The sequence below is a fragment of the Sinocyclocheilus grahami genome, unplaced genomic scaffold, assembly GCF_001515645.1.
Source record: "Sinocyclocheilus grahami isolate Dianchi unplaced genomic scaffold, SAMN03320097.WGS_v1.1 scaffold27.1, whole genome shotgun sequence".
Lineage (NCBI taxonomy): Eukaryota > Metazoa > Chordata > Actinopteri > Cypriniformes > Cyprinidae > Sinocyclocheilus > Sinocyclocheilus grahami.
Window position 1 is genome coordinate 1,157,140 of NW_015505206.1, and position 27,133 is coordinate 1,184,272.

General features: G+C 37.4%; 2 protein-coding genes across 2 annotated transcripts; one reads left to right on the top strand and one right to left on the bottom strand.

Moving 5' to 3' along the window:
* Nucleotides 1–3,460: 3,460 nt before the first annotated feature.
* On the bottom strand, nucleotides 3,461–5,406 carry LOC107568262 (cytotoxic and regulatory T-cell molecule-like). Its single transcript, XM_016254202.1, has 5 exons — nucleotides 5,403–5,406; nucleotides 4,692–4,805; nucleotides 4,432–4,584; nucleotides 4,225–4,341; nucleotides 3,461–3,537 (listed from the first exon to the last, which is right to left on the bottom strand). The coding sequence occupies exons 1-5, from the start codon at nucleotides 5,404–5,406 to the stop codon at nucleotides 3,461–3,463; spliced, it is 465 nt and encodes a 154-aa protein (XP_016109688.1).
* A 74-nt stretch (nucleotides 5,407–5,480) lies between these two features.
* Nucleotides 5,481–22,725, top strand: LOC107568271 (serine/threonine-protein kinase 17A-like). The gene is made up of 8 exons (XM_016254208.1): nucleotides 5,481–5,560; nucleotides 5,928–6,014; nucleotides 11,715–11,927; nucleotides 17,167–17,311; nucleotides 18,241–18,367; nucleotides 18,760–18,808; nucleotides 19,967–20,146; nucleotides 21,226–22,725. The coding sequence occupies exons 1-8, from the start codon at nucleotides 5,481–5,483 to the stop codon at nucleotides 21,491–21,493; spliced, it is 1,149 nt and encodes a 382-aa protein (XP_016109694.1). The 3' UTR covers nucleotides 21,494–22,725.
* Nucleotides 22,726–27,133: the final 4,408 nt, after the last annotated feature.

The following is a 27,133-nucleotide window of genomic DNA, read 5'->3' on the forward strand; positions in this document are numbered from 1 at the left end:
TGTATCTTGGCCAAATATTGTTTATAACAAGCCATACATCAATGGAAAACCTATTTATTCACCTTTCAGATGTTGTATAAATATAAATTTTAAAAAATGGACCCTTATGACTGGTTTTGTGGTCCAGGGTCACATATACTATATGTTTTGGTGAGGATTGTTTAAAAATGAATAAGCTTATGAAAAAATAACACTTCTGACATTTTAAATGGGAAGAAAAAAGATTTGCAATATCTTGTTGAAATCAAAGACTGTGTTTAAAATGGGAAAATAATTTAGAATATTTTGGCTTCTACATAAGTAAATAAATAAATAACTTTCAGCATTTAATTGTAATTATTTTTTTGTGCTTTTTAAAAGATAAACAATTGTTCTACTGTTGGGTCATCACTTAATGTACAATTTGCATCCTGATATAAAACTTTTGAGTCTCTTTAAAAGTTTGTAGGCATGAAAACTGGGAGAGATGGAGGAAAAAAAAGGAGGGAAAAAAGGAAAATATTATTTGAGTCTTCAAAAAGCTCCCAAAAAGCCCAGATGTCTGAGAGGCAAAAACACACACACTCAAAGTCACATTTAAAGTGTTTTACGACTCTATTTAAATACAGACAACTGTTATATTCTTAAAGTGTATTTCTCTTTGGGGAAACCCCTGATGCTTTTTTTTTCATATGTGGCCCCGTTTATGTGGAGCCGTTACCTTTGAACTCTGCCGTCTGGTTGGATGCCTTTACAAATGAGGTTTTAAGCTGAAGGAACATTATACTTGAAGGTTTTCCCTCTCTCGGTTTCAGACGAGACCCTTAGGAGCAGGCGCAGAGCATGGGAGCACTGTTTAGCTCCCTGTCAGAGTCTGCACAGGAAATCTAGGAAATTCCTGACAGAGATGCGGAAATCCGTCCGCTGTGCGGGGACTTGTGTTATGCACACAGCACACACACTCAAATACAAATACTTCTGTGTGAGGTGGGACACAGATCCAGGAGGATTTTGAAGGATTTTGAAGGATTTTGCTATTGTGTGTGCACAGAACTTAGAGAAAAGTAAATATTTTTTCCACATTTCTTTATCACACTAACTCATTCTAAAAAGCCTGTTGAATGTCAATGACTGCTTGTATTTTAATTTGTTATGTGAACAGTAAGTTTTCAGACTTTCCATCTGTGCCCATGCCTCACAAATTTTTACTGCGCTGCATTTAATCACATTTTTTACAGCTTAACTAATTCAGAAATCTAAACTCCAAACGTTGGAAGTACTGCTGCGTCCAAACCACAAACCCTGTCCGGAAAATTTGGAGTTCCCTGGCAGCGTCTTTAACCCCAGCAATCATGTGAAACCTTTTAATTCTTTTTCGGCCCAGCTTTAAAAGTCGAATGTCACTTTTAATATTGTGGGAACAACATTTTTTTTTTCTGAACACGCTTCCTTGCCGAAAATCTGCCGTTCGAAGGTTTAGAGTTAGATTTTTTAAAATGTTTTTAATGGGAGTTTCTTATGCTAACCAAAAATACAGTAAAGCAGTAATATTATTAGAATTTAGAATAACTGTTTTAAACATTAAAATGTGATTTATACATGTGATGCAAAGCTGAATTGTCAGCATCATCACTCCAGTCTTCAGTGTCACATGATATCCTTCAGAAATCATTCTAATATGCTGATTTTTTGGCTTAAAGGCACAATATGTAAGATTTTTTTATTAAAATATCCAAAAACCACTAGAACAGTGTTATATATTTTGCTGACTGTACTTACAATATCCCAAATGTTTCAAAGAATGTTTAAATCCAGAGAAATAAGCTATTTTAACTAGTGACACGGACCGTGTCTATAGTGTCATCGTGTTGCCTGCCAATGACGTCATAACCCCTCGCTTTCCGAAAGACGCTTTAATATGTTGTGCGTTTTATTAGACCGGTAATGACCGCACAGAGTAGCATTATAACAGACCTTTCAAATGTATCTAGTATGATAAAACAGCACTGCTTTACCCCCCCACATACGCACGACCGGAAGGAGCGGAATCGGTCGACTGTGGCATAATAAAAGCTCCGTTGCTTTTGAGCCGTGTGTCGTTTCACTTCCACGGCTTTCAGCCTCACCCTGCTTCATTCTACTACGTTAATAAATCATTAGCTCATCCATGAGGATGATTACTGCCCGAGTCCCGTCAGATTGCATCGGCTGTGGGGATGAAGACCACAACTCCCATGATAACATGATTCCACACACAGTCACGGCATCATCTAACTACGCCTTTGTCTATTTGTTTATTTTGAATACGCGCCCTCCAGCGGCGAAAATTGCATATTGTGCCTTTAAGTGACATTTTTTATTATCACTATCAATGGTAAAAACAGTTGTGCTGGTTAATATTTTTGTGGAAACCCTGATACATCCTTTCTCAGGATTCTTTGATGAGTATAGAAAGTTCCGCATTTATTTGAAATTGACATTTTTTGTAGCATTTGTAAACAGTAACTACTGTTACTTTTGATGCAATTTAATGCATCCTTGTTGAATGAAAGTATTAATTTCTTAGAGAAAATCTACTTTTACTGGCCCCACATTTTTGGTATTGTATACAGAAACTGTTGCTGGTTGAAAAAAAAGTGATCTCCGGTCTAAACTTGAGCCAGGTGGAAACTGAAATATTTATAACACTGCAACCAATCAGTCACTTAAAGAGGCCTGAGTCTGCCTCACCGAAACAAGGAAAAGATAATTGTGAGATTAAGTTCAGATGAATATGATGAAAGGTTTTACGATACAATATGAAGATAAATATGATTTAAAGTTGCAATAATGAGAAACTGCGATAAATTGTAAGATTTATTAAAATTTATTATTTATTAAAAAAACTGTATAAGATATAAAAGCACAATTTAGTTTTTTTTTTTACATGTAAATGGACTTTGGTCACCACTATGTATAGTGAAGCATTACAAAGCATTATTACAGTCTCCATTATAATACTGTGGATGTTTTGGCTTTATATGGAAGAGCTGATGTTGAATGACATACACTGGCATGGACGTGCGTTTCAAAATAAAATTCCTCCTCTATTGTATGAGACTTCTGTGTCTGTTCTAATTGCATTCTTACCTTGACAGCTTACACAATACTGTTGATTGCATGACAGTAAACACAAGAGTTTTTTTGTGTGTGCTGGTGTGACATTTACATTTACCTTCCGTGTGATTTGAATAAATATAGTTCTATCTTAGCTGCATGTGTTTCTATAGCGTGCGCTCGTCTCAGTAAATGTGCACACAACAGCAGGATGTGGACAAATCTGTCTCATGCTGCTACCTTTCAAACAGTTTCATGCAGTTTTACATGATCGCTTGCGTTCGACTCTGTATTTTTCTGATGTTTCCTCCCACACAGCGGTGAGCTCCTAGCTGACTGCTCTCAGATGAACCTAAGAAACAGGAAGTTGAGCACTCTGTTGTCACTAACTCTTATCACTGTCAGAGATAACTTGGATTTTATGATTCTGAACTATGATGTCATTTGCCTTACACCTCCAACCTGATAAAAAAAAGCCCCATGGTTTTTTCATGAGTTGTTACTGGAATTTCAAGCTTTATATTAAAATGGAAAAGTTGAATACATGTGCAGTTTGAGATTTAAAGTCCTGTTTAAACTATACAGATTTGGCCTTTCCTCTAGATCAGACTATAGACCGTTAAATACGTTTCTGTTCAGAGAATACTTTTATTGGCAGTATTACATTTTAACAGCTTGCATTGAAGCTGTGTTTGCATGTTCATTTAATAACTCAAGCATACGGTTTAGTGTCAGCCTTGTGAAACTGTTCAAGTGAAAGCTTCTGTGTGTGTGTGTGTGTGCACGTTTTTGTGACAAATGAGGACATAAATTTGTATAATGACAAAGGTATGACATAGGTATTACAAGGAGAAGGTGACTTTTCAGGATATTACCCCATGTCCCCACTTTTCAAAACGCTTATAAATCACACAGAATGGAGTGTATTGAAAATCTGAAATAGCACAAAGTTTCCTGTGAGGGGTAGGTTTAGGGGTAGGGTTGGTGTAGGGCAATAGAATATACGGTCTGTAAAGTATAAAAACCATTACGCCTATGGGATGTCCCCACTTTTCACAAAAACAAACCTATGTGTGTGTGTGTAAGTATGTGTGTACACCTGTCTGCCCCCCTAACTGTCTGCCCACTCTGACACTTCTCGTAACTTACCTTCGATTTCAACCCCACTGATTTGCCAAGAGAGTTCAGGTGGGTGGCCATTCGCTGCCGCTGAACACTTGATGATTGTTTTATCTTTATACTCTGCCATTTCTATTTTTGGAATTTCTGTGATCCAAACAAAAAGAGTTTAATTTCATATTTAATAGTCATATTTGATGCATGTTTTTGGAAAAGATGAGAAGTAAATATACTTACCTAATACTTTTACTTTAAATCTTTTTGAAATGACTTTATTGTCATACAGTAGACATCTGTAAAGCCCTTCATCTTTTAAGGTAACATTAGACATGTGTAATGTATATTCAGAGCTGCTTAAATGAAAAATGCTGCTCCTTGAGTCTCTTAGAGCTGTAGGGGAACGTGAAATACATTTTTGATGTTTATGAGATACAATAAAGAGGAAATGTAAATGTGTTTGAAATACATTCTTCAATATACAGTGTTCACACCCTCACCTTTTTCATTGTTAAAGAACAAAAGATGGCCTTGTGGATTTCTCCACTCCATGTGTCCATCCTCACTGAAGTTTTTTCGAGGGCATCTCAATACCAGCGTTTCTCCTTCTGCCACTGTAAGATACGATTGATTTACCAATTGAAATAATACATTTATTATTTAAAATGGTAAAACTTAAAAAAAAAATTTAAGTTTGAAATAAATAAAGTTTGATATTAATATAAATAATACTAATGTTTACATCAATATATTAACATGAATACTATTCATTTGAATGTTAATGCTTATATTAATATATATATATATATAAGATCGTACATTACTAATCAAATAAGTCAATCTGTGAATTTGTGATATTGATCATGTGAAGTCTTTGTACAGATGGTCAGATGTTCTTGGTTCTATTAAAGCATGATGGATCATTCTCAAATCATGCTAGAGAACATGATCATCATTAAAGCGAAATGATTTTTCCCCAACACATGCTTAATCTCATGACTGAGCAATGCCGATAAAACCTCAATTCTCTCTCATTCTAAGTTCCTTTGTTTTCATGTGTTCCAACCAATGGATTGATTGAAAAAACGATAGGCCTGCTGCGCTCCTTCCTCAATACTACGTCAGGCCTCCACGTCATATAGCAACACACAGCCTGGCATCCCCACAAACAGACGTACATATGCATGACAATAGGTGCTTGTTTAGCTCACACATCACAGTTGCATCTCCCCTTGTGACCTTTTAAACTAAAGTGCACACGCTCACATAAACGGACAGCAAAGCCAAAAATGCAGCCCACAGCTCCCTATTTTGCCAAAGCAGCAGTCAAGAGTGAGAGAAAGAGAAAGAGAGCAAATGCTCAGTCAAGGTACATTGGTCCTGTAGAGCAAAACAAAGCAGCTGAGATTCCATCAGCCATCTGCCAGCAAACATTTCTCAGAGTTTAACTATTTAAGCAGTCAGATTTACCAAGGAGGCCTGCACAAGACCCCCGCCTTTACTCTACTGTATACAGCCAAACCATTTCTGAATTGGGTAAGAAAAATAAACTCCATTCAGTTTGTGTATTCCCTGAAAAAGACATTACACAACTTTACTTCTCAAGTAGGCTTGTCTTGTTTTAAGGATGTTTAGACATTTCAAACACAGAAAGACTTGGGAGAGCTTGTCATTCCTTAAAACTTGATGTAACCACTTTAGGTCAAGCAAAACAGTCTTACATAAGCTATTCCCAGAGAGGCAGACAAACCAACGCAGGAATGCCCTTTTCTCATTAAACTCAATCTTCTTCCCATTACTCTGGTCGGCAAAGAGCTTGGCAGGTAAACCACTGTAAATTATCTACTCTATAGACGAATTAGCGCGTTTAAATGATTCAAATGTGTACAATAAATATAGTCATGTGCCTGCGGGCAGTTTCACAGAGTTGAGAACTGGCGTGAGATTTAATTGGGGAGTGAATCACTGCCAGCTGGAAGCCGAGAGAGATTTGTTTGGCTCCAGCACGTGTAATCTGAGGATCAGCCAGATAGATTTGAGCCCTTATTGCAGCTTGCCAATATTGCAAACGAACTACACTAATTTATAAAATGATCCAAACTGTCTGTTAATCGCACATTCGTGCATCTTTGCGTTTATTATAATAGGACCGTTCTCTGGCTCGCTTAGTTTCCTTGCAGTGTAGATCAACAGGGGCTGCAATAAGGTGAGTTAGTAGAGTTTCTTTTCTAAACCAATATGTTAATTCAACGAATCGTTGTCGTTCACTTCCATGCATTGACTCATATTTTCGTCCACTGAAGTTTTGTGAAACGCTTTATTGGATTTCCTTGCGAAACAATGGGTACCAGTGACTGCTGTGAGGAAGTATTTCATTGGTTGGTGCTCTGAACGACCACAAGTCAGTCGGTGTTTTGTTTTTTTTCTGAATAAAGACAATTCAATTGACATAAAGCGGTTATTTAGATTGTTGTTTTACAGTATGGCTTGATGCCCTGCACCACAGGTGAAAATGAATTCTTTTTAATTTGTGAGGGGAATGCTTATTTATAGACTTATAGATTCGTTTTTAGTCAAACTATAGACACGCATTTAAATAAAGGATACTCAGACTTGTTTTGTTCATGAACGAAATAATTTGTGTAAAGGATTCATTGATCATTACAGCCAAATTGGCTTGTCGCCTACTGAACAAATCGTAGCGAATCGTTTTAGTGAATGGGTTCAAACGATTCGGTTCACCGGGATGAATCAAACAAAGGTGAACCACCGGACATTCTTATTGACATTTTCCAGGGGCGCCTTGTGCCTGACCAAACCAGACTTGGATCCTCTGTGTTCTCAAGTAAACAATGTAAAATGTTAATTCAGGGCCGCACTGGACCAGTGTGTGATGGATATAGCACTGCTTGCCGTGACCTTGTTCTCTAATGCTCCACTGACTAATTATAGACAAGATGATGGTATCGTTTGACCACTGTAACTTGATTTCTCTTGGGCAGATGTGTTCATTTAAACATTCATGCTGTGCTTGTTGACAACTGCATGGTCTGTTTCTGCTGCCTTTAGGTGAATTTTGTTTTCCAGGTTTCTGGATTTTAATTCTCATTGCCTTTTCCACATCATTTAACCCAATTTGATGGGTAACTTGGATTGGGTTGTAAAATGTCTCGATTTGGACTGGATTTAGCTGGCATTTGGTTCTCTCTGAAACTTCACGTTTTGCCACACAATATGTGAGATGGCACAATTTACTCATGCCTTAGAATCCTCACAAGTTTTTCCTGTAATTAAAGTGCACGAAAAGACCACATGCATGAGTCACAAGGCAAGCCATTATTTTTATAATGCTGCCTATCTGGTTTGCTTACCTTAGTGGTGAATTGAATGAGGAATGCAGATGTTGGTGGATATTGATGTGGAGATTAGGTACACTCTAAAAAATGCTGGGTTGTTTCAACCCAACTTTGGGTCAAATATGGACTAACCCAACTTTTGGGTTAAAAATGTAATTAAAAAATGTAACTCAACAGCTGGGTTAGTCCATATTTGACCCAAAGTTGGGTTGAAACAACCCAGCATTTTTTAGAGTGTAGGCAGAGGGAGACGGTTGCGCAAATATCTTGCATTCCTTCAGCGTAACCTAATCGGATTTCATCCCTTTTCCTCTTTTCTTTTATCATATGTCTACAAACATCATCTTCATGTGAAAGTAGCCTTGCAGCAGAGAAGTTCACAGTAAGCTGAGCGGGTCAGCTTGTCCTGTGATTTTCTCTGAGTGCAACCAAAATCTTTCTTTAGTGATGGGTCACCGTTTAAAATCATTCTTCAGCTCTCCACATGAACATAACATACTCGCTGGCCTAGATTTTCCCTGCATTTAAACCAACTTGGATGGTAAAATGTGTGTGTGTGTGTGTGTGTGTGGCTGACTGGCCGAACACACTCATTTTACTGAATGGCCAAACCATCTGGCCCTGTTGTCAGCACTCCATTCATTTGACACAAAGCTCCAACAGCAATTTCCTTATTATTCAGCGAGATCAAATCCCAAGTTTGTTCCCAGACAACTTGTTTGTTTAGTTGATGGAAGATCAGTTTAGTTATCAGTGGTGTTTACTTCTGTTTCCATTTCCAGTAATTTTCTCCCCCTTATTTCGGAATTTTTCTGATTTGTAACAATAGTACTTGTTCTCATTAATGTTTTGAGAATCAAAAGTTGTCATTGGTGCGGAAATGGACACTGTGAGAGAACAAAGTGTGGAAAGCTGTAATAAACTTATGTCCGTTCTCCTTGAATATCTCCATAGCTGGTTACCGGACATAGTGTAGTGGATGTCCTAGTTCATTAAAGTTCTTGCGAGTTGTGTCCCAATTCGGTGAGATTAGAGGGTATTTTTAAGCATATCATCTTTGGAGCTCCTCCTAGAGTATCCAAAAATGAGTCTATCCCCAACCTTCAAAATCCTATCACTGATCATGCACCAAAATTTGAGGAACTACATCCACAGATAGCTTCATGTACAACCTAATCAGTCCTAGAACTACCTTTTCGCAAGCTTTCCATTGACTTCATACATAGTTTAAACTTTTTTTTTATTTTTTTTAATGAAACTCAACACTTTTTTTTTTTCCTCTTGTGGTGCGGCTGTTTTGGTAATCTACACTTTTTATCCTCAGGAAGCCAATAAAGTTCATGAGTTTAGCTGAGAATTGAGTGATCCTCTATCCGAGGTGGTCTGTGTGAGGAATGTTTTACTGCAGAATTCTGGGTTGCTGACTGAGCCTTCTGCCATACCGGTAGCAGACAGGCCAGCTGTGCATGTGATTCAGCCCTTCACTTAATAATGGGGTTGTACGATTTCCCTTTAATAACGGATTGAGATTGTATATCTTTGTGTCTAAATGGTCCTGTGTTTGTGTGTTCATGCACACGTGCATGCTTTTGGTCTTTTAAATGTTTATCCATTCTTTGACTTTCAAAGTGAACATGTTTCTACCATCTGGCCATGAGAATGAAACCGAGAGATGGAGACCGATAGACTGTGAAAGAAGACGCTAGGTGTGATTTTTGCACAGGAAGTCTAACCACCAGAGTATCTGGGTCATCTCCAAAGATGAATGTACATTTCCCGCCCAGTCATTGTTTTAGATTGAGGCTGACCGTATTCATTGGCATTTCAGAGTATTGTGGTATTTGACTGATTTCTCATTCATCTTTGCAGTGCTGAGCATTATTGGCTTGAGCCTTTTTTTTTTTTTTTTTTTCTGGGGGAAGAACTTTGAAGAATGCCTGACTTTTCAAACCAGCTCTATTCACCCCTCTGAGAAGAGGGCAGGAGAAATGTGAGGTTGGCAGAATTATGGCAGTGCCCTTTGACTCTCAATTCAACACTTTATGTGTGTTTTGCAATTCAGAAATGATAAACTCTCATGTCTGCAGCAGTCAAACATTTTTTTGTTCAGGATAATTTCCTACTAAACAACTGGGTTGTTCTGAGAGTTGGCATCGTCACATGCGGTTCTTGTACTCCATGTGAACTCTGTAGTCCGACTGTGTTCTGAGCTCAGACGCTGGAACATGCTCACTTCACATCGATCCTGCCAACCACACTCGCATTTAACAGGAAAATCACTCCAACACTGTCAATGGATGCATTTTGGCTTGCACCCTTGGAAATTTTCAGGGACTTTTGTAATGGTTTGCAATCAGAGGGATTGTTAACATCAAAACCCAACAACAAAAGCTTTTTAAACCCCCATGTTTAATGGTTTGTGGCCAAAAATGACACAGCCTATCTTTAGCAGATATACATATTAAAGTAGTCTATTTCTTTTGGCAAAATTGGCCAAAATGTTTCAATTTATGAGCCCATAAAATGTTCTATACAATGAGTTACTTTTATTCACTTATTTATTATTTAAATTATTTTGTTTTAGTATTAATTATCTATTTAATTAAAAAATTAATTTGAGTATTAACGAAATTGTAAAAATAAGTCATTTTTAAAGTTAACCCCTTTTTAAGTCCTTCCCTGTCTTTGTTCAATAGCAAATGTGTCAACACAGGAAGGACATCTTTGCTTGGCCATTTGATTAGGTCTTTGAGATGCCCAACTGAAGCTACATCCGGAATCTTTATTTTCCACTTGTCGTTTTGCGTGTCCGTGTTAAACTTTTAAGTAGGGTGTTAATGGAGACGTTGATGGGAAGAGACGAGCAGTGGACAGAGGAGAGGTCATTTAGGGGGGCTGTATTTTGTTTGTAAGTGTCATGTTTGGTCATTGGCTGAACTAGACGGTGGGAGGAGTGGACACCATTGACTCTCAATGGAGGAGTGTTGGGTGGTCTGTCTGACCTGAGATGGCCTGAAGAGGAGGTGTGGTTAAGAGCCATTTGTCCTTCTCGCTGTCAAACAAGAGAATGTCCACGCTGACAGGCCTGTTCTTTGTGTGTGTGTGTGTGTGTGTGTGTGTGTGTGTGTGCAGCGCCCTGTGTGTCTTTTGACTGATAGATGAGGTGATGGGAGGTCAGATGAGGGAGGTGGCAGGATATTTGTGTGTGTGTGTGTGTGTGTGTGTGCGCGTGCGTGTGTGCGCCCTCAGAGCTCAGACGGCTCCAACTGTCATTCTTATCATTCGGATGTCAGGCTCCCGTTGCAAACGGAGAAGGGAGGGAATGATCATGTCAAGTGCAAAATTGACAGGTTAAGAATGAATACAAAGATGTTCACAGTTCATCATCAATGGGCTGATGATCTAATAATGATGACAACACCAACTTTGACGTCAGTTCGTACTGTGCATGTCGAAAAAAACGTATTAAAAGACCTGTTCACCTATCATTGGACATTGCTTATTCTGTTCCAAAATTGTATGCTGTTGTTTGAGTAAAAAAAGGATTTTGATTTGATTTGTGGCAGATCATGGCTGTTAAGCTACAAAAAAGACAAAAACATGATAGTTGCCATAAAATTAGTGACTTATGTTCTAATGTTATGTGATTTTAAAACGTTTTCATTTGATGAACACTTCCTTGTAAAAGTGGATTGAAGATTTGCTTAGTGTGTGTGTGTGAAAGATGCAGCATTTATAAAAAATAAAAAAAAAACGACAAGTGTCTTATCAGTCTGCAACACTCTTAAAACAAGTCATTATCACCATGCTAACTTTATGAACCGGTTTTGCATGCTTGGCCCTCTGCTATTTAATGAATGAAAATATTTAAAAGTATAAATATTTGATAAGTTTTTATTAGAATTTTGTATTGCTCTTACATTTTTTTTACATTATTTATTTATTTTTCTTATCTGTGTGTGTATGTGTATATATTTTTATATGCTGCAAATGCTTGATTGGAACCAATTGTTCTGGAGAGCTGTGTAATAAATGTTCATGTTTAATAGTTCAACGTGAATATCATTACTCAAAGTGCTTGTATTGTGAGTTCCTCATTTTCATTCCCCAAACATTTCCTAAACTGTTTATTTAATCACTCTTGTGTGTATGTTTGTGTGCACGCAGGGGCAAGTTTGCAGTAGTGAAGAAGTGCGTGGAGAAGACTACTGGCAAGGAGCATGCTGCAAAGTTCCTGCGGAAAAGGCGGAAGGGTCAGGACTGCCGCGGCGACATTCTGAACGAGATCGCGGTGCTGGAGTCAGCAGAGGCGAGTCCCTATGTGGTGGCGCTGCGCGAGGTCTATGAGACCACCACAGAGATCATCCTCGTATTAGAGTGGTAAGACACGCACTCACACAGTTATGTAGTTACATGCTCTGACTGCAAAAGTTAAGGGCTATGCAGAGTGTTTTATGACGACCTGGACATTGCACACCATAATTTTGTTATTCACGAGTCACCAGGGCTTTTGAAGATTAGAATTACAGGCACAAAGAAATGGCACAGCGGGTAAATCAAAACAGGAATTTTTCATAACGCTGTTGTTTGAAAGCGTGTTGTTTGTCTGTACCTTTCTGAAGGTTACCGCAGACCACAGTCGAGCTAGTTCCTCTTTTAACTGAGTGAGCTGAATGTTCCAATACAACAACCATAAAAATAAATCAAAGAGACAAATGTATAAATTCCCAAGTGAGAATGTGGTGGTCTTGTGTTTGGTCCTTGTGAAAGCTCAAATCCGAACGCTTCTCAGAAAGCACCGCAAAGTGAGTGCAGTTTTTCTGACCACATTGCAACTAGGCCAAAATCATACCAAACCTGTTTCCTTTGCCATGCCCTTTTCTGCTGATCTTCTCAGGAAAAATGTGCAGCAGACCTGACTCAGACCTGACCGATAGATGTAAAGACATGTGCGTTTTCATGAAAACCTATTCACTGTGTTACTCATCAAATAAAAATAGCTCACCCTTACATTGTTCCAAACCTATATGGCTTTCATTGTGTAACGCAAAATGAGTGCTATTAAATGCAAAAGAGCAGCCAGGACATTTAAAAATGTTTTGAATTTAAAAAATGGTAGACGTAAAAATGTAAAATCACGTAAAATATCACAAAGTTGTGATGCATTTAGAACAACGGGCTGTAAAGGTACACTTTTTGTGATTTTTATTTATTTATTTTTTATTTAACACTTTGACGTTCACCACATATTTGAGAAAATTGTTTACTGTATATGTTCCGCTGAAGTGTAATCGCACTATTTTAGTGTTTCCAGTAAAACAGAAGCTGATAACGTTTACTAATGAGGAGGAAATGAGAGGTCGTTAAGTTTAAATGCTTTTCATAAGCTTTCTCTGTATCTATCATTCAAATCTCCCTTATTTTTTTCCCCTTAATTTGTTGAAGGAATTTTATGTTTTCCCCATACTATCTGTGTTGTTGCCAATTCTGCATTATATCAACAACCTGATTTTTTTTTTTTTTTTTTTTTTTTTTGTGCATATTGTGTGTTGACGTGTACAGAGAGGCAGGATGCTGACTGGTTGAATGACGGAGGTTTTGAGAATTGGTAGATCATATCTCTCGGTCTGAAAGGTAACATGCCACAAAAAAACATAGTCAGCCCACTTGCTGCACACAGCTAAGCCACTTCCTCTGAAGAGACAGCTGTGTGTCAATCTGTCACTTGTAAGCACGCACATCGGCATTTGTGCAGACAACCTGTGGAGTAAGTTTACCTTATAAGGAAGGTAACGCTTCTTGTTTTTCGTCAATTGTTGTGCAAGTTCAGTCGCAGTCATGGTCTGGTTGTTCTGTTTGCCCAAAGCGCATATATATATATATATATATATATATAATTTTTTTATATATATAATTTTTTTATATATATAATAATTTTTTTATATATATATAATAATAATTTTTTTATATATATACATACAAAATTCTTTATATTAAAAAAAAAATGATGAGAAAGTTTAGCCCCACTTTTTTTTTTTTTTTTTTTTTGGGGTTTTCGCTTTTTTCATTTTTTTTTTTCTTTTTTTGTTTTCGAACATCTGTTGTTATTTATAACAAAGATCAAATACAAAATAGCTATATTGTGACTATTAATATAGTAATTATTAAGAAAAGAAGTGGAGGAAAAGATGCAACGCTGCAGGTGTTTAGCATGTTTGCATATTTCTGTGTCTGCTTTCGTGTTCGAACAGTCTGTTTGGTAAGGAACAATGCGTCCAATTCTTTTTACTCTGGTTTTCTGTTGTTAGTTAAATCCTTAAACTTGATGTGGGCAGGTTTAGCAGTAAAAACCAGTTAAACCGAAGAGATGCAGACAGAAAGAGACGCTTCAATTTCCATTTCCTGTGGCTTTTCTTCTAAAAGCAGAGCTGAAACGTACTCGCGCTTGCATGTGCAATGCATCGCCACATCCTCTGTTGTCAGAAACAAACTGAATTCTCACCATTTGCTGCCGTTTAAAGTTAAAACCCTAGCTATTGTAAGACTGAGAATAGGAAAGGTCATAATTACACATTTACCATACATACGCGGACACCCCACACAAATTTGCGGCGAAACACCAGCACAGGCCATTACATAAACACACTGGCCACTGCTAGGCCACATCTACATGTGTTTGGTGTAAAATGAGATTTTAGGATGTTTTTGGGACTGACTGTTAAATTTTGAAAATGGGTCAGATAAAGTAACAGGCCTAACTGTAGAGTTCATCTTCTTAAAACTATTATTACTTTTAAGCAGTCTGTATTTACTTTAAAGGATCTAGAGACCAGAATAGATATTTTAGGGTGATCTCTTTTGTTTTGGGCAGGAAAAAGCATCCACCCACAACATCATAGCAGAATTAATCTCCGAGAAGGCATGTTATTTGGAAAAAAAATTTAGTTACTCTTTGTGGTGATCTGTTTTTCATTCCTTTTAAACAAAATGAAAGGGGCCCTCCCTTGCTCAATTTGCCATTTATCTTTCTAGGAAAGCTCTTATGTAAGTCTTTTTGTCATAAGTCTTAGTCTTCATCACGCTTCTCTGTTTTCCTCATCTGCTTGATCAAACGCCCTCAAAAGTCTCTGAAATGGACCTTTCAATGGCTTAAAGTCCTTTTGACTGATGCAGATGTGCAGTGTCCAACTGTCTCTGGTTCAGCAGACCGTTGATACCCCAAAATAAAGCCAGAGAGACAAGACATCTGGCGTTTAAAGACTTTTTCACAGCTCGTTCTTTTTGAGCAGCTTGGAAAGTGAGTTTGAACACCGTTCATTTACTGTAGGAATCTTGTGATCTTCTGAAACAGAATAATTATTAGTACCAATACCAGATGCACCATAAATTAAGGGATTTTAAGGAATATCAACATTAAAATCCCTTAAATTTTGGTGGTTCTGGTACGATTAATGAATATATAATGAATAACTTTTGGTGTTGATCTAAGTTTGTTTGTAGAGTATGTTACCATTTGGTGAGTATGAAAGCAGTTTTGATGCAGTTCACAGGTATGTATACAAGCCATCCTATATTCGTGGAATTGAATCGCTAGCGATGACAAACGTGTTTCTCAGAGTTGCTGATTTCCAGATAGTTTGCCTTTTGGAGAGCATTCTTCACATTAGAGCTGCACAATTCTGGATAAATTGAGAATCATGTTTTTTTTATATATATAAATTGGAGATCACGATTCTGAAGAAAAAAAGATTAGAAAACTCAAAACAATTTACTAGTGGTTCTGACAATTTTCATTGCTTAAGTCTTCAAAAAATACATTCATTTGAACAAAAAATAAATAAATAATGAAATTGAGTCAGTGTCTCAATTCATAAAGACTTGTTTTACAATTGGAATCTCCTGAATGAATGATTCAATGACAAATACTTTTCTTAAATGGGCAGTTGTCGCCACGTCCTGGAGGGAAGAGTATATGCGTTACAATACATACAAGTGTTAATATACTTTCATTTTGATCGCTCCTGTAGAGAATAAGTGTTTATACGAACTATAAACTTTTATCCCTGTACTTGTTATTTAAATGTCTGTAACACAGAAATAATGATGTGTGGTTGAAAAGACTGTTTGTGTTGCTCTTTCTGGATCAGCAGCAGCATGAATTATTCATTAACATGGATAGCGACAAAACGTGCTTCTCATGCTACACTGACACTCGCAATGTGAAACAGTTGTAATAGACATAGCTGAATCGTTGTCATTCAGGAATAAGATCGCGTGGATGTTTGAATCGAGATTGTGATCTTTAAACGATTAATTGTGCAGCTCTACTTCACATCTTTTGCAAGACCCTTTAAGTCCGAGTACTCACTCTTGTCTTCTCGTGAGAGGGGAAATGCGCTCTTGGTGGTCTTGGGTAATGGATGAGCATGTTTTTATCCTTGCGTTCTGTTCCAGAAAAAGAGTTTGAGCGACAAATCTTTGCCTTTGCCCCAAATTCTCATGGCTTCAAAACCACAGAGTAAACTTGCAATTCCTCTGACGTTCAGCTTTGGTTTCATCGCTCATCGTTTACCATTGCAGTGGCATTTTGATTTGGGGAAATCAATAAAAATGGGATGTCAACATCACCAGCCTGTAAGTTTGATTTATTTTATGCAACGGCAGCTCTTGTTTGGTCAATCAATAATCCGAGTCAGCCCATTGAACCACTTTATAGATGCTTTGAAATTCTCTCACACGCACAACGAAACCAAAACATGTTTTTCTGTACATGAAAGGCTGTGAGGATTTGACCCTGCACATGTGTGAGCATTAACAGACCTCTTTGGGGTTTGTTTTGCTGCTGTTACTTCAGAAGACCGGGGATTGAGAGTGGAGGGTTTATTCCATTAGGGTGAAGGGCTTGAGTTGTTGTGATGTGTTTGATTAAAAGGGGACGAAAGGTTCTCAATATCCCAGTGTCCCTACTTTATAAGCCTCTAGTTGCTCATCTGATAAGCGATACCCAGAATCCCCCATTTATACAGCTGGATTCAGCTGTTATGTAACACGCACCACACACAAATACATAGACTCTTCACTGAAGTGTGTGTGTGTGTCCGGCCCAAAATCCACTACACATGGCCTTGATTTTCCCAGTCTTTCATCGCCCAAAGGAGTATCCGCCTGCAAATCCTCATGGTAACCTTCGCTACGGTTATGCAAGGAAGAAGTCTCTTCTAATTTTATAATTAGCTGCCTCGTCATGAGAGGCCCAATTATAATGTATTGAAACGAGTGCAAGCACCTGGCGTGGAGTTCAAACCACTCAACATGTGGGTGGAGTACCTATGTACTGTTGATTTCTCGGTAAAGTTATTGTTTTACTGAGCTCATTATATGCTTGATATGGCTTTAACACCGATATCAGATGGGACAATAAAACGCACCTCACCCTCATCTCTGAAACCATTATTCTAGGGTGGTTGAGGATGTGTTTGTGTCTTTTTGTGTGTCTCTAATCATATGTATTTAATAGGATTTTTTTTTTGTGCCGTAAGACACAACTTAGAACCATGTAACGTGAGAATATAATTTGAGATCTAAATTGTAATCCTCTCACTCTTTTTCTGTCTTTCAGTGCTGCCGGAGGTGAAATTTTTAACCAGTGTGTTGCCGATAATGATGAGGCCTTCACAGAGAAAGACGTCATCCGATTGGCCAGGCAGATTCTGATGGGCGTGGCCTGTCTCCATCAAAACAACGTAGTTCATTTGGACCTCAAGGTGAGTGTACTGTTTGTATGTGTGTGCACATATAGATGATGATAATAATAATTCAACCAGAGGCCTGGAATGTCTAGAACATCTTTTTGACCATTCTTGGCAGTGTGGGATTGAATCAAAACAGTTTTGTTAACCAATATGCCTGAAAGTCACTTAAGGGCTAAAAGATCTCTGCTATCCCTTTTTTTTTTTTTTTCCTCATCTGAGATGAGGCGTGTGTGTGTGTGTGTGTGTGTGTGTGTGTGTGTGTGTGTGTGAATTAAAATGCATGAATGTCCAAAGTAATTGATTAAATCGCTGTATTATGTCTGTGTATGTGGGCGTAACAAAGAAAGGAACTACAAATAGTTTCCCCTCTGTTCTGTTTCGGGCTATAGTACACCCAGGATTTTTTTAAAAATTTGGTTTAACAACATTTATTGCATAAGGTGGAGGTCAGCAAAAAAGTTGGATAACATTTGCAAATTAATGGGACTGAATGACATTTGCTAGTGTTCTTAAGACAGTTAACCACACTGTTGTAATAACATCAAGTGCTTCAATCTAGTAATGTTACTAATTTCATCAAGCATGCCCATTCGGGTTTGTGAATAACTTTCAATGGCTTCAATCTTGCATTACACGTGCTAGTTTTGTGCCTCGGGATGTTACTCAAAGAAAGCATTTGAGTTTAGTGAACCTATTGTGTGCACGCTTAAGGTGGAAACTGTTTGATAATTGGTTAATGGGGCATTTAAAGAAGGGTACTTATCACACGCAACTATTGGATTCAGTTAAAAAGTAAATAAAAAAAAATATTAGTACCAGTAATTTTTCTTAGTGTTTAAAAAATTTGTTTTATTATTATTATTATTATTATTGGGGAAACAGGTTCTGCTCTCCTGCAATTCAGTGTTTGCTCTCTCTCACACTCGTAATGTCTTCTTCAGCCTCAGAACATCCTGTTGACGAGTGCTCAGCCGCTGGGTGACATCCGTATCGTCGACTTCGGCTTGTCTCGGCGGGTGGACAGTGTGTCAGAGGTACGGGAGATCCTGGGCACTCCCGAGTATGTGGGTGAGTCGGACCTCCTTCATTTGCAAACCTCAAATGCTCCCACGCACAGCATTACTGCTGCAAAAATGGATATGTGAAGTCTTATAAGCTCAGTATGGTGGCGATGAGGGGTGAACCGAAAGCTTGTTAAGACTATTGAAACTTCACATGACTATCGACTTGGTTGTGACTCCCTCAGTCTTAGAAAATCAGTAGAAAAACCAGGCAAAAAATGGTAAACATTTTCTAGCCTTACCTACAGTACATGTGTCAGGATTTTTTTTTTTTGTATCATTGATTGTTTTTGAACACTTTAGTATCAGACTGTTGCGATACTGAAAATTGACTCTTTTTTTTTGTGTGTGGCTGTGTTGTGAAGGGTAATGAGACGTTTGTTTCTCTCTTTCCTTTAGCTCCTGAGGTCCTGGACTATGAGCCCATCAGCACAGCTACTGACATGTGGTAAGTTGAACTCTTTGAGAGTCCAGACGTGTGTGAGAGAGAGAGAGTTTGTGGTATTTGACACGCATGTTGAGGTGTTATAAAAAGGTCATGTATCGTTGTGGTGACATCTGGATAAATGGGCCTATAAAAGCAGATACAAGTTGCATGATGCATTTCTGTAATCTAGTTGTATAATAAATGTGTCCGTGTTTATCTGCATGGTAAAAAGTCAGCATGTGCAATCAGTTTACAACCCTCTGATAATATAGAACATAACCTAGAGTACGTTCACATGCATTTTAAATGACGTAAAAGGTGGTTTTCACGGACCTTGTACATTTTTCTCCATTCATTAAACAACATACCATTTCCTGTCTTTCATATTTTGATGTTTATTAGTGGTGCTCACTAAAACAATCACTATTACTTTTATTCATGCCTAAGGGTTTAGAACAAACCTCTAACCCCAAGTAAGTATTCTTGCTGTAGTTTGAAGTTCCGATGTAACCGAAGTAGTGACAGATCTTTTCTTCTGTATTGTAAGGGTTAGGGTTAGTACGAAGTTATGAAATAATTATACGTTTAAATAAACGGTAGAAAATAAAATGGATATGCACAAATTGTTCAATATAAGATCTATTATTATTATTATTATCCTTTATTTTACCAGGAATTATCCCATTGAGATATAAATCTCTTCTACCAGGGAGTCCTGGCCAAAATGGCAGCACAGAAAGTTTCACATACAGATTAGACGCACATAAAACGAACAAAAAAATCTGTTGTCCAACATCATATTAAAAATTACATAAAACATTCACAATCTATAACATGTTTAGAATATAGGTTTGATTTCAATTTCATGTCCACTTTCAGAATTACACTTTCTAACCTATATGACTTGTTAAGTGTCTTATTACTTTTCTAAGCCTAACTCTTTAAAAAAAAAAAAAAAAAACATGCTTGAAGCCCAAGCTGGTTTCCTGGTCTTAGCTGGCTTAAGCTGGTCTCCCAACCAAAATCCAAAACCAGACCATACTGGAGACCAACTAAAACCAGCATTTTTTTTTTCTTTTAGCAGGGTAGGCTTATTGATTATTATCATGTGATAAAACATCACATTTGAAGGCGTGTTTTTCTGCCGTACTGATCTGTGTTGCTGCTTTTCCCCTACAGGAGCATTGGGGTGCTGATTTACGTGATGCTCACGGGCGAGTCGCCTTTTCTGGGAGAAGAAAAGCAGGAGACCTTCCTGAATGTGTCCCAGGTCAATGTGGACTACTCTCAGGACGTCTTTCAGGGCATCTCTGACCTCGCTGTGAATTTCATCCAGTCCCTGCTCATCAAAAACCCCAGGTAGGAATAGTTGGCTGTTATTCGTGAATGTGGAAGTGAAACGACATTGTGATGCTCTAGTTTTGTTTTGGCAAGCTTACATAACCTGATTGGAGTGGCTTCAGTTGGCTCTGCTCCAGACATGTAATTTCACGCTTCAATCTCTCATTAAAATGTCATGGACCCTGAGTCTTGAATATACAGTGAAATGAGCCTTGCAGTCTTATTTTTTCCCCACATCCCTGTGCTTTTTTGCTTTAACTGATGAATGGTAAAAGCCTTTTTAGGCCTGCTGGTCTAACAAATAGCAGTCCAGACCTTCCGCCATCACTGTTATATGAGAACTGATAGTAGCATGGTCTCTGATCCAGAACCATAATCTGCACTCCATAAAACTTAATGCTTGTAGATCATCGCCACTGAGAAAGCAGGAGAGGAAAAATGATAGCTTAAAGCAATGTGGAAAAATTCCTCTGTGTGTGAGTAATTGGGGAAGGAAGAATCTAGAAACCTACACGAGAGTGCTGAGAGTCTTTCATTTTTGCAGACTGGTGGAGAAACCAAATGCTGATGAGAACCTTAGTGCATCATTTCACAAAAAAAGCACACTCTTAACATTTTCTCGCACTTTATAATTTTTCATCATAGGCCAAATTCGCGGTCTTTGCTCACTTAGTAAGCAACGTGTTATCCCAAATAAAGGTGTTTGTTTTTTTAAAATTCATTTACCCAAACAACGTTACTTTTTTCCTATTTTTAAAAAAAAAAAAACTAAAATAATCTTTTATTTAACCCCCCCCCTCCCTTTTTATGCATAGTCTTCATTATATTTATTAATTTACTCAAAACTTGTTTTTCTTTTCCTGGCATAACATTACTGCCAATATTAATGCAATTTTTAAAAATTTTTTTTTTTGCAGTACAATTTTGTTGTATCATTTCATGTGCCAATATAAGAATGTGACTCGTCAACACTCTGTTGTGACCAGTCCTGAGTTGTATGTTGTACAATCTGATTTAAAAGATGCTGCATAATATTGCACATCTGACCAAAAAAAAAATCACTAAATGTTGATCTCTATCTCTCTCTATCTATCTAGAAAACGAGCAACAGTGGAAGAGTGTTTAAATCATCCCTGGTTAAGGCTCAACTCTCATCACCACGCTGTGGAAGCTCCTCTAGATGAGCAAGAAGCCAGCCAATCCGAATCAGAGCCTGAAAGTCCCGTCCCTTCCCCAGAACTTGTCGTCATCCCTTCATATCCCACCTGCCCAGGCCAGGGGGAGCTGAAGACAGGACGGGACACTTTCAGTTTCACAGAACCGTTCCCACCTCGTCCCGAGATACAACAAGAGCTCATCTGTTAAGCAACAGACTTTATTGCCCAAACCTAGGGCATCTGTGTTAAAGACCGAAAGACTCAACCTGCCAGACTGGTCTGGCCTAGTTTGGACTGGACAGCGGCAGTCTACTCGGGTGTTTGCAGCAGCGTTTGTATGTGCGTGTGAAGTCTTAGTGTCGTCTTGTGTGGGATACAGAGCCGTCCTGGTCTGTGAATGCGAGTTGACCTCCCTTCTGACCGCAGAGGTGTGCGCGTGTGTCTACAGCAGATCTGAAAGAGATTTTTAAGCCCCTTAATAAAGCATTCTTAAGCTCTTGGTCAAGGTTCTTAACTCCTCAATGCACCGCAATGGATTGTTTATACTTTTAGAGTGGATTGAACCTTCTCTGCTGTCTGTACTTTGTCCAAAACTCAAGTCGGAGTCTCCCCAGGAAGTGCCTGCTGCACTGTAGGAAGGAAATGGAAAGCTCTGATAAATCGACTGATGTTTTATTCATCATCGCTCTTCATTGGACCCAACCTATTATGTCAAATATTATGAAGACCTGACGCTGATTCTTTCTTCAGAAAAGTAGATTTATCATCATTCTGCTTCTTGAGAGGTGGCACCTGCATTTTAATGAACTGATTCACAGAGACTACTTTTGTTCTAGCACTTTTGGTGGGAATAAATTTATACTCCAATCTCCCAACAAGCACATTTAAGTAGTTCAACATAGCATGGTCATGCATAGCCACTGTTTGTTTGTTTGGTTTCTCACACCATTTCTGTACTTTTTTTTCCCTGTTCTTATTCATAAGTTTGCTGTAATTGCACATGTCTTGTACCGTTGTTTTCGATGGGTATTCTTGTCTTTCTGTAATATATTCCGTATGTTATTTTTGTGTCTGGTAAGGCATCATGGGTATCGAGAGGTACATTTTCCAAGTCGTCAGTGATGTGGGGCTTATGAGGGGATTTGAGGGTTTCGGACAGTTGTGGGAGATGTTTGCATTTTCCGAAGAACCGAGCACAACAAAACAAAAGGCTTTGACAATTGTATATTTTTTTTATTCTAAAAAAAGGATGTTAAAGTATTTTTCTACAGCTGTGGTATTTTATGGTTAATATGAGAAAATAAATTGTATTATTAATTTAGATTATTTTTTAACCGGTTGTGCTTATAAAGTTTGCACTTGCGTCCAGTTGGACTACTTATGTATTATTGGCATGCCTGGCAAAATATTGAAGAAAATAAATGATCTTTTTGTATTAAATTTATGAAGAATATTCTTTGTTTACTACCAAATAGGTTCTAATAGAAACATTTAAAATTTGAGGTCAAGAAGATTTTTTTTAATACCTTTTGAAATGCACCAAGGCTGCATTAATTTGATCAAAAATGGCGGTATTGTGAAATAACTTATATTTCAACATATACTGAAAATTTAATTTATTCCTGTGATGGCAAAGCTGAATTTCCAGCATAAGTACTCCAGTCTTCTCTCTCACATGATCTTCAGAAATCATTCTAATATGCTGATTTGCTGCTCAAGAAACATTTCTCATCAATGTTGAAACCCATTGTTTTCTTAATATTTTATAGAAACCATTATACATTGTGATCGAACTGTCTTAAGAAGAACCACATTTCTTTAAAAAAGATTGTAGTAACATAAATGGCTTTACTGTCATTTTTAATCCATTTAGTGCCTTTGCTGAATAAGTATTAATTTCTAAAATCATATAGATGTGTGTATAATATATAGATAGCAATACACCAGCCGCCATAAAAAGTAATATTGTAAAGTGAAACCATTTCCAAAATTTGTTTTAATTAAGACCAAATGATGAAAGCTTGATACTACAAAAGAAAGTGTGCAAAATGATCCTTTATTGGACTAAGGCATCAAGTTTCCACATTCCAACCATCAAGGCTACAGGGAAACATGAAATATTGCTGCTCCTTGCAGTTTTCCTAACCTTGTGAGGCTGAGGTAACCTCTCCATAATTTCTTTGAAAGGTGTGATTCCCTTTGCCAGTGTTCCCTCAGAACAGTATATTTTCTACATTTGAATGCCAAGCTTACTATCACCGTTAGTTGAGTCCTGAACTCTTACCCTGAAGCATCTGGCATGCTTTAACCAACTGTAGGACAATGCAATTGTCCTATATCAGGAAAACATTATAGTTTTTATTTGTGTAAAGATCTATCTTCCAAGAGAAAACTCGTTCTGCCTGACAGATAGAAAATGAACTCACTCTTATGTGCATCTGGGCGCTTTGGATGGAAAAAGGCAACACATCTTACCAGACTCTCCCCTGCTAATAAAAGAGAGTTGTTTTAGATAGCAATTTTTCATCACAGTAGTGTGCGGCTTACTCTGAATATTCAAACACACAAACAAGAAATGCCATGTGTTTAAGAAAAGAACACGTTCCCGCATTCCTCCACACACACACATGCAGGTTAAACAACATTGATGTCTGCCAATAATTCTTGTTTTAATGTGCTTTTCCTCTGCATGTTAGAGTTCTTCCTGCACACACACACACACACTCCCACCCTGGTCTCTGGAGTTCCTGTTTCTCAGGGGAATTAGAGGAACGCAATGCTGTTTTTCATTCCTGTCCTTTCTTTTCTCTTTCAATTCTTTAAATCTCCACCTTCTAATAAAGCTGCATTACTTCTGCCCACTCCTAATACAATGGTCAACAATATAATGTTGACAGTAAATTAAATGCATATACGTAAAAGAGTTGATATGCTGAAAAGTACTGCTTTTAATCATGAGTTTAGTTATAAAAAATAAAAAAAAGGCAAAAGAATCTCAAGTGTGTTTCCAGTGCATATTTGAAAGTCCTTTTATGTGTCTTTGATACTGATGAAACGAGCCACACTGCAGTGATTGGTTGCTCTGTGTTTGTTTAATCTCTGAACCTTTGCTCAGTTTCCCTGCCCTCTCTCATACTGTGACATTATGGTGCAACTGAAACTCATTCTGAAATGTCATCTCTAATCTCATCCTCCAATTCCTCACAGCAGAGGGCCGCAGTAACAAGGAAAATTCCGGAAAGTGATCAAGAATTCAAAACACATGTGAACAAAGAGGAATCTCATAATATCCATCAGATCAATGATTTGAGCCGCTCACCTTTTGAGTTACATAACCCGTGGAGGCCAGAAGGGCATTATGAAACCGATGAAGCACAACTAAGTTCAGAAACACAGACTAAATAATCTGTCTGTTTTGCAGATAATGTTCTCAAAAAAAAAAAACATGACCAAGATCATTGCTTTAGATTTTTCTTTAGTTTATTTGATTGCTGGTAAGGTGTCAACTGTCAAACATAAAAAAGAGAGAATGATTCACAAAAATTTTAACTCTCCCATCATTGAATTGAATTGAATCGAATTTTCTCAGTAGAAGATGGTGTATCTTCCAATATTATCCTAGTTAAATCAATGTGATAAATGAGTTAATTAAAAGTAGGCAAAAAAGTAGTCTGATTAGATTACCTAATGTGTAATGACATCACAACATCATTTAGCAACTTTGAGAAACAAATGGACCTGTCTTTAGCAACTTTCCCTGAAAATTAGTTGGCAACACTGGATCATCTCCCCACTCACCCCCACTCAGTCCTTAACGAGAGTTGGTTGGATTCTGATTGGCTCTCAATGTTTTTATCGTTCAACAGCTGTATATCTCTACTTTATATATTACAATTAATGATGCTTTTATTCCATGAAAATGTATTGATGCATTCTCTCACTTTCTTTCTGTCTCCCTTGACTTTTTGTCAGAGTGACAGTCCTCCTTTCTCACCGTCTCATTTTTAACCTCTGTGACTTTCCCTGGAGGCAGATCCGAACTCTTGCATAACCAGGACATTCCTTTACGCCTCTGACCCGATTATAGCTCTTTAAGGTGAGACACACAGAGGAAAAAGAACAAGAGCGAGAGCGAAAAGTGATCATGGAGATGATCATATTAATGAGCACTGAAAGATGGAAGCCATCTCTGCTTCATGGAAGTGTGTTCAAAATGAGTGTGTGAGTTTGTCATACATGAGGCAATGAATGTTTCAAATGACTTTTCACTGGGTAATATATCATATATCTTGAGGTCAGTGATGGAATATGAGTTTGTTTACTCTAGTGCTGCCTTAAGTTCGTCCTGTTTGACATAACCTCCCTTTCGGATCATGATATTCTGAAACCAGATGTCTGCTCTATGCTACATGTCCTTTCAAAAAGTGATTTTGAATACTCTTGCCTTCCAAACCATCCACATATTTCATGCTCTGTTTGTGATGGATTTAATGCATTGGATGCAGAAAACTACTTTATGCAGGGCTCAACAATAATGATTTTTGGCCTGTTTAGACCAGTTGAAATTTGTAGTTGCATTTACCATGTTTTCCCTTCCTCCATCACCAAAACAAAAAAACAAAAAAAAATATATTAGATATATTAGAATTTTAATTTGCATAATAGCAAGACCATCTACTGCTATAATGTTAAAATATAAATGCAGGACAACTATAAATACACTTGAAGGATCAAAGTTAGTGTTGATGCAGTCATTTGAGGAAATTTGAGTTGGCACTTAAAATTTTTTTAAAATTTTTTATCAGGGTTGCATTATGTTGTCAAGCCAAATTGGGCATTTCAAATGGTCATAATTTTTTTTATATCAATCATTAAATGTGAAATAAAAGTATTATGTAAGAAAAGCTGTTTTGACTTGTTTCTGCTGTATTGACTAATACTCCAGTAATTTGCTGTACGGTTGCCCACATAAACATGTTCCTTTCCAGATCTGTTTAAAATTAAACACTGAAGACAGATGAATAACTCTTGAAAGTGTAAAGAGCTGTGTTTACTTGTTTATTTTGTAAGAGCTATAAAAATAGATTCATGACTTGTGTATTTTTTTTCTGAAAAAGAACATTGACAAAGTAAAGCTTTTAGCATCTTCAGAGTTTATAACATCATCTTCTATTATCAGCAAAACTGTTTATGTGAAGTAAAAAAAAAAAATAACATGATCATATTTATGATGACCTTTTTTTCGAGCTGCATGAACTCCACATTTGTGTCAGAACTGCTGATCATGTTCTCCAGCATGATTTGAGATGATTCAGAGAACATCATGTTCCTCAATGGAAGCAAGAACATCTGACCTTCTGTTCTGAGAAGTTCACATTCCCAAAGTCACAAATTCTTTTGCTTATTTTACCTAGAAATAGCTCAGAATTGAAAATGTTTTTATTCATTTTACATCATAATCTTTATTTGTTGTATTATTCTTTTTTAAATCCCTTAAACTTTCAGTGTTTATTTCCAAGCTGAGGTCATGTTAATTGTGTTTAGTCCCCTGCGGTACAACCACATTTTCCCACAAAACACAGCTATTTTTGGTCACACTCAGCTATTTATTCTGTTCTACAAGTAGAAACAAAGATGTCTTACAAAAGATCAAAACATGTTTGAACTAAGGACTTTTCTGCCTGCTTTTTTCCTTGCAATTTTCTTAATCTTAAAATAATATTTGTTTTTCTGCCTCTTGTAAGGGTGAGCAGATGTGACATCGGAATCTAGATCATTGTTCCAGGATCATGCCTGAGAGAATCTGTGTGTGTGTGTGTGTTTATGTTCCGTTATATCTTTATCTATT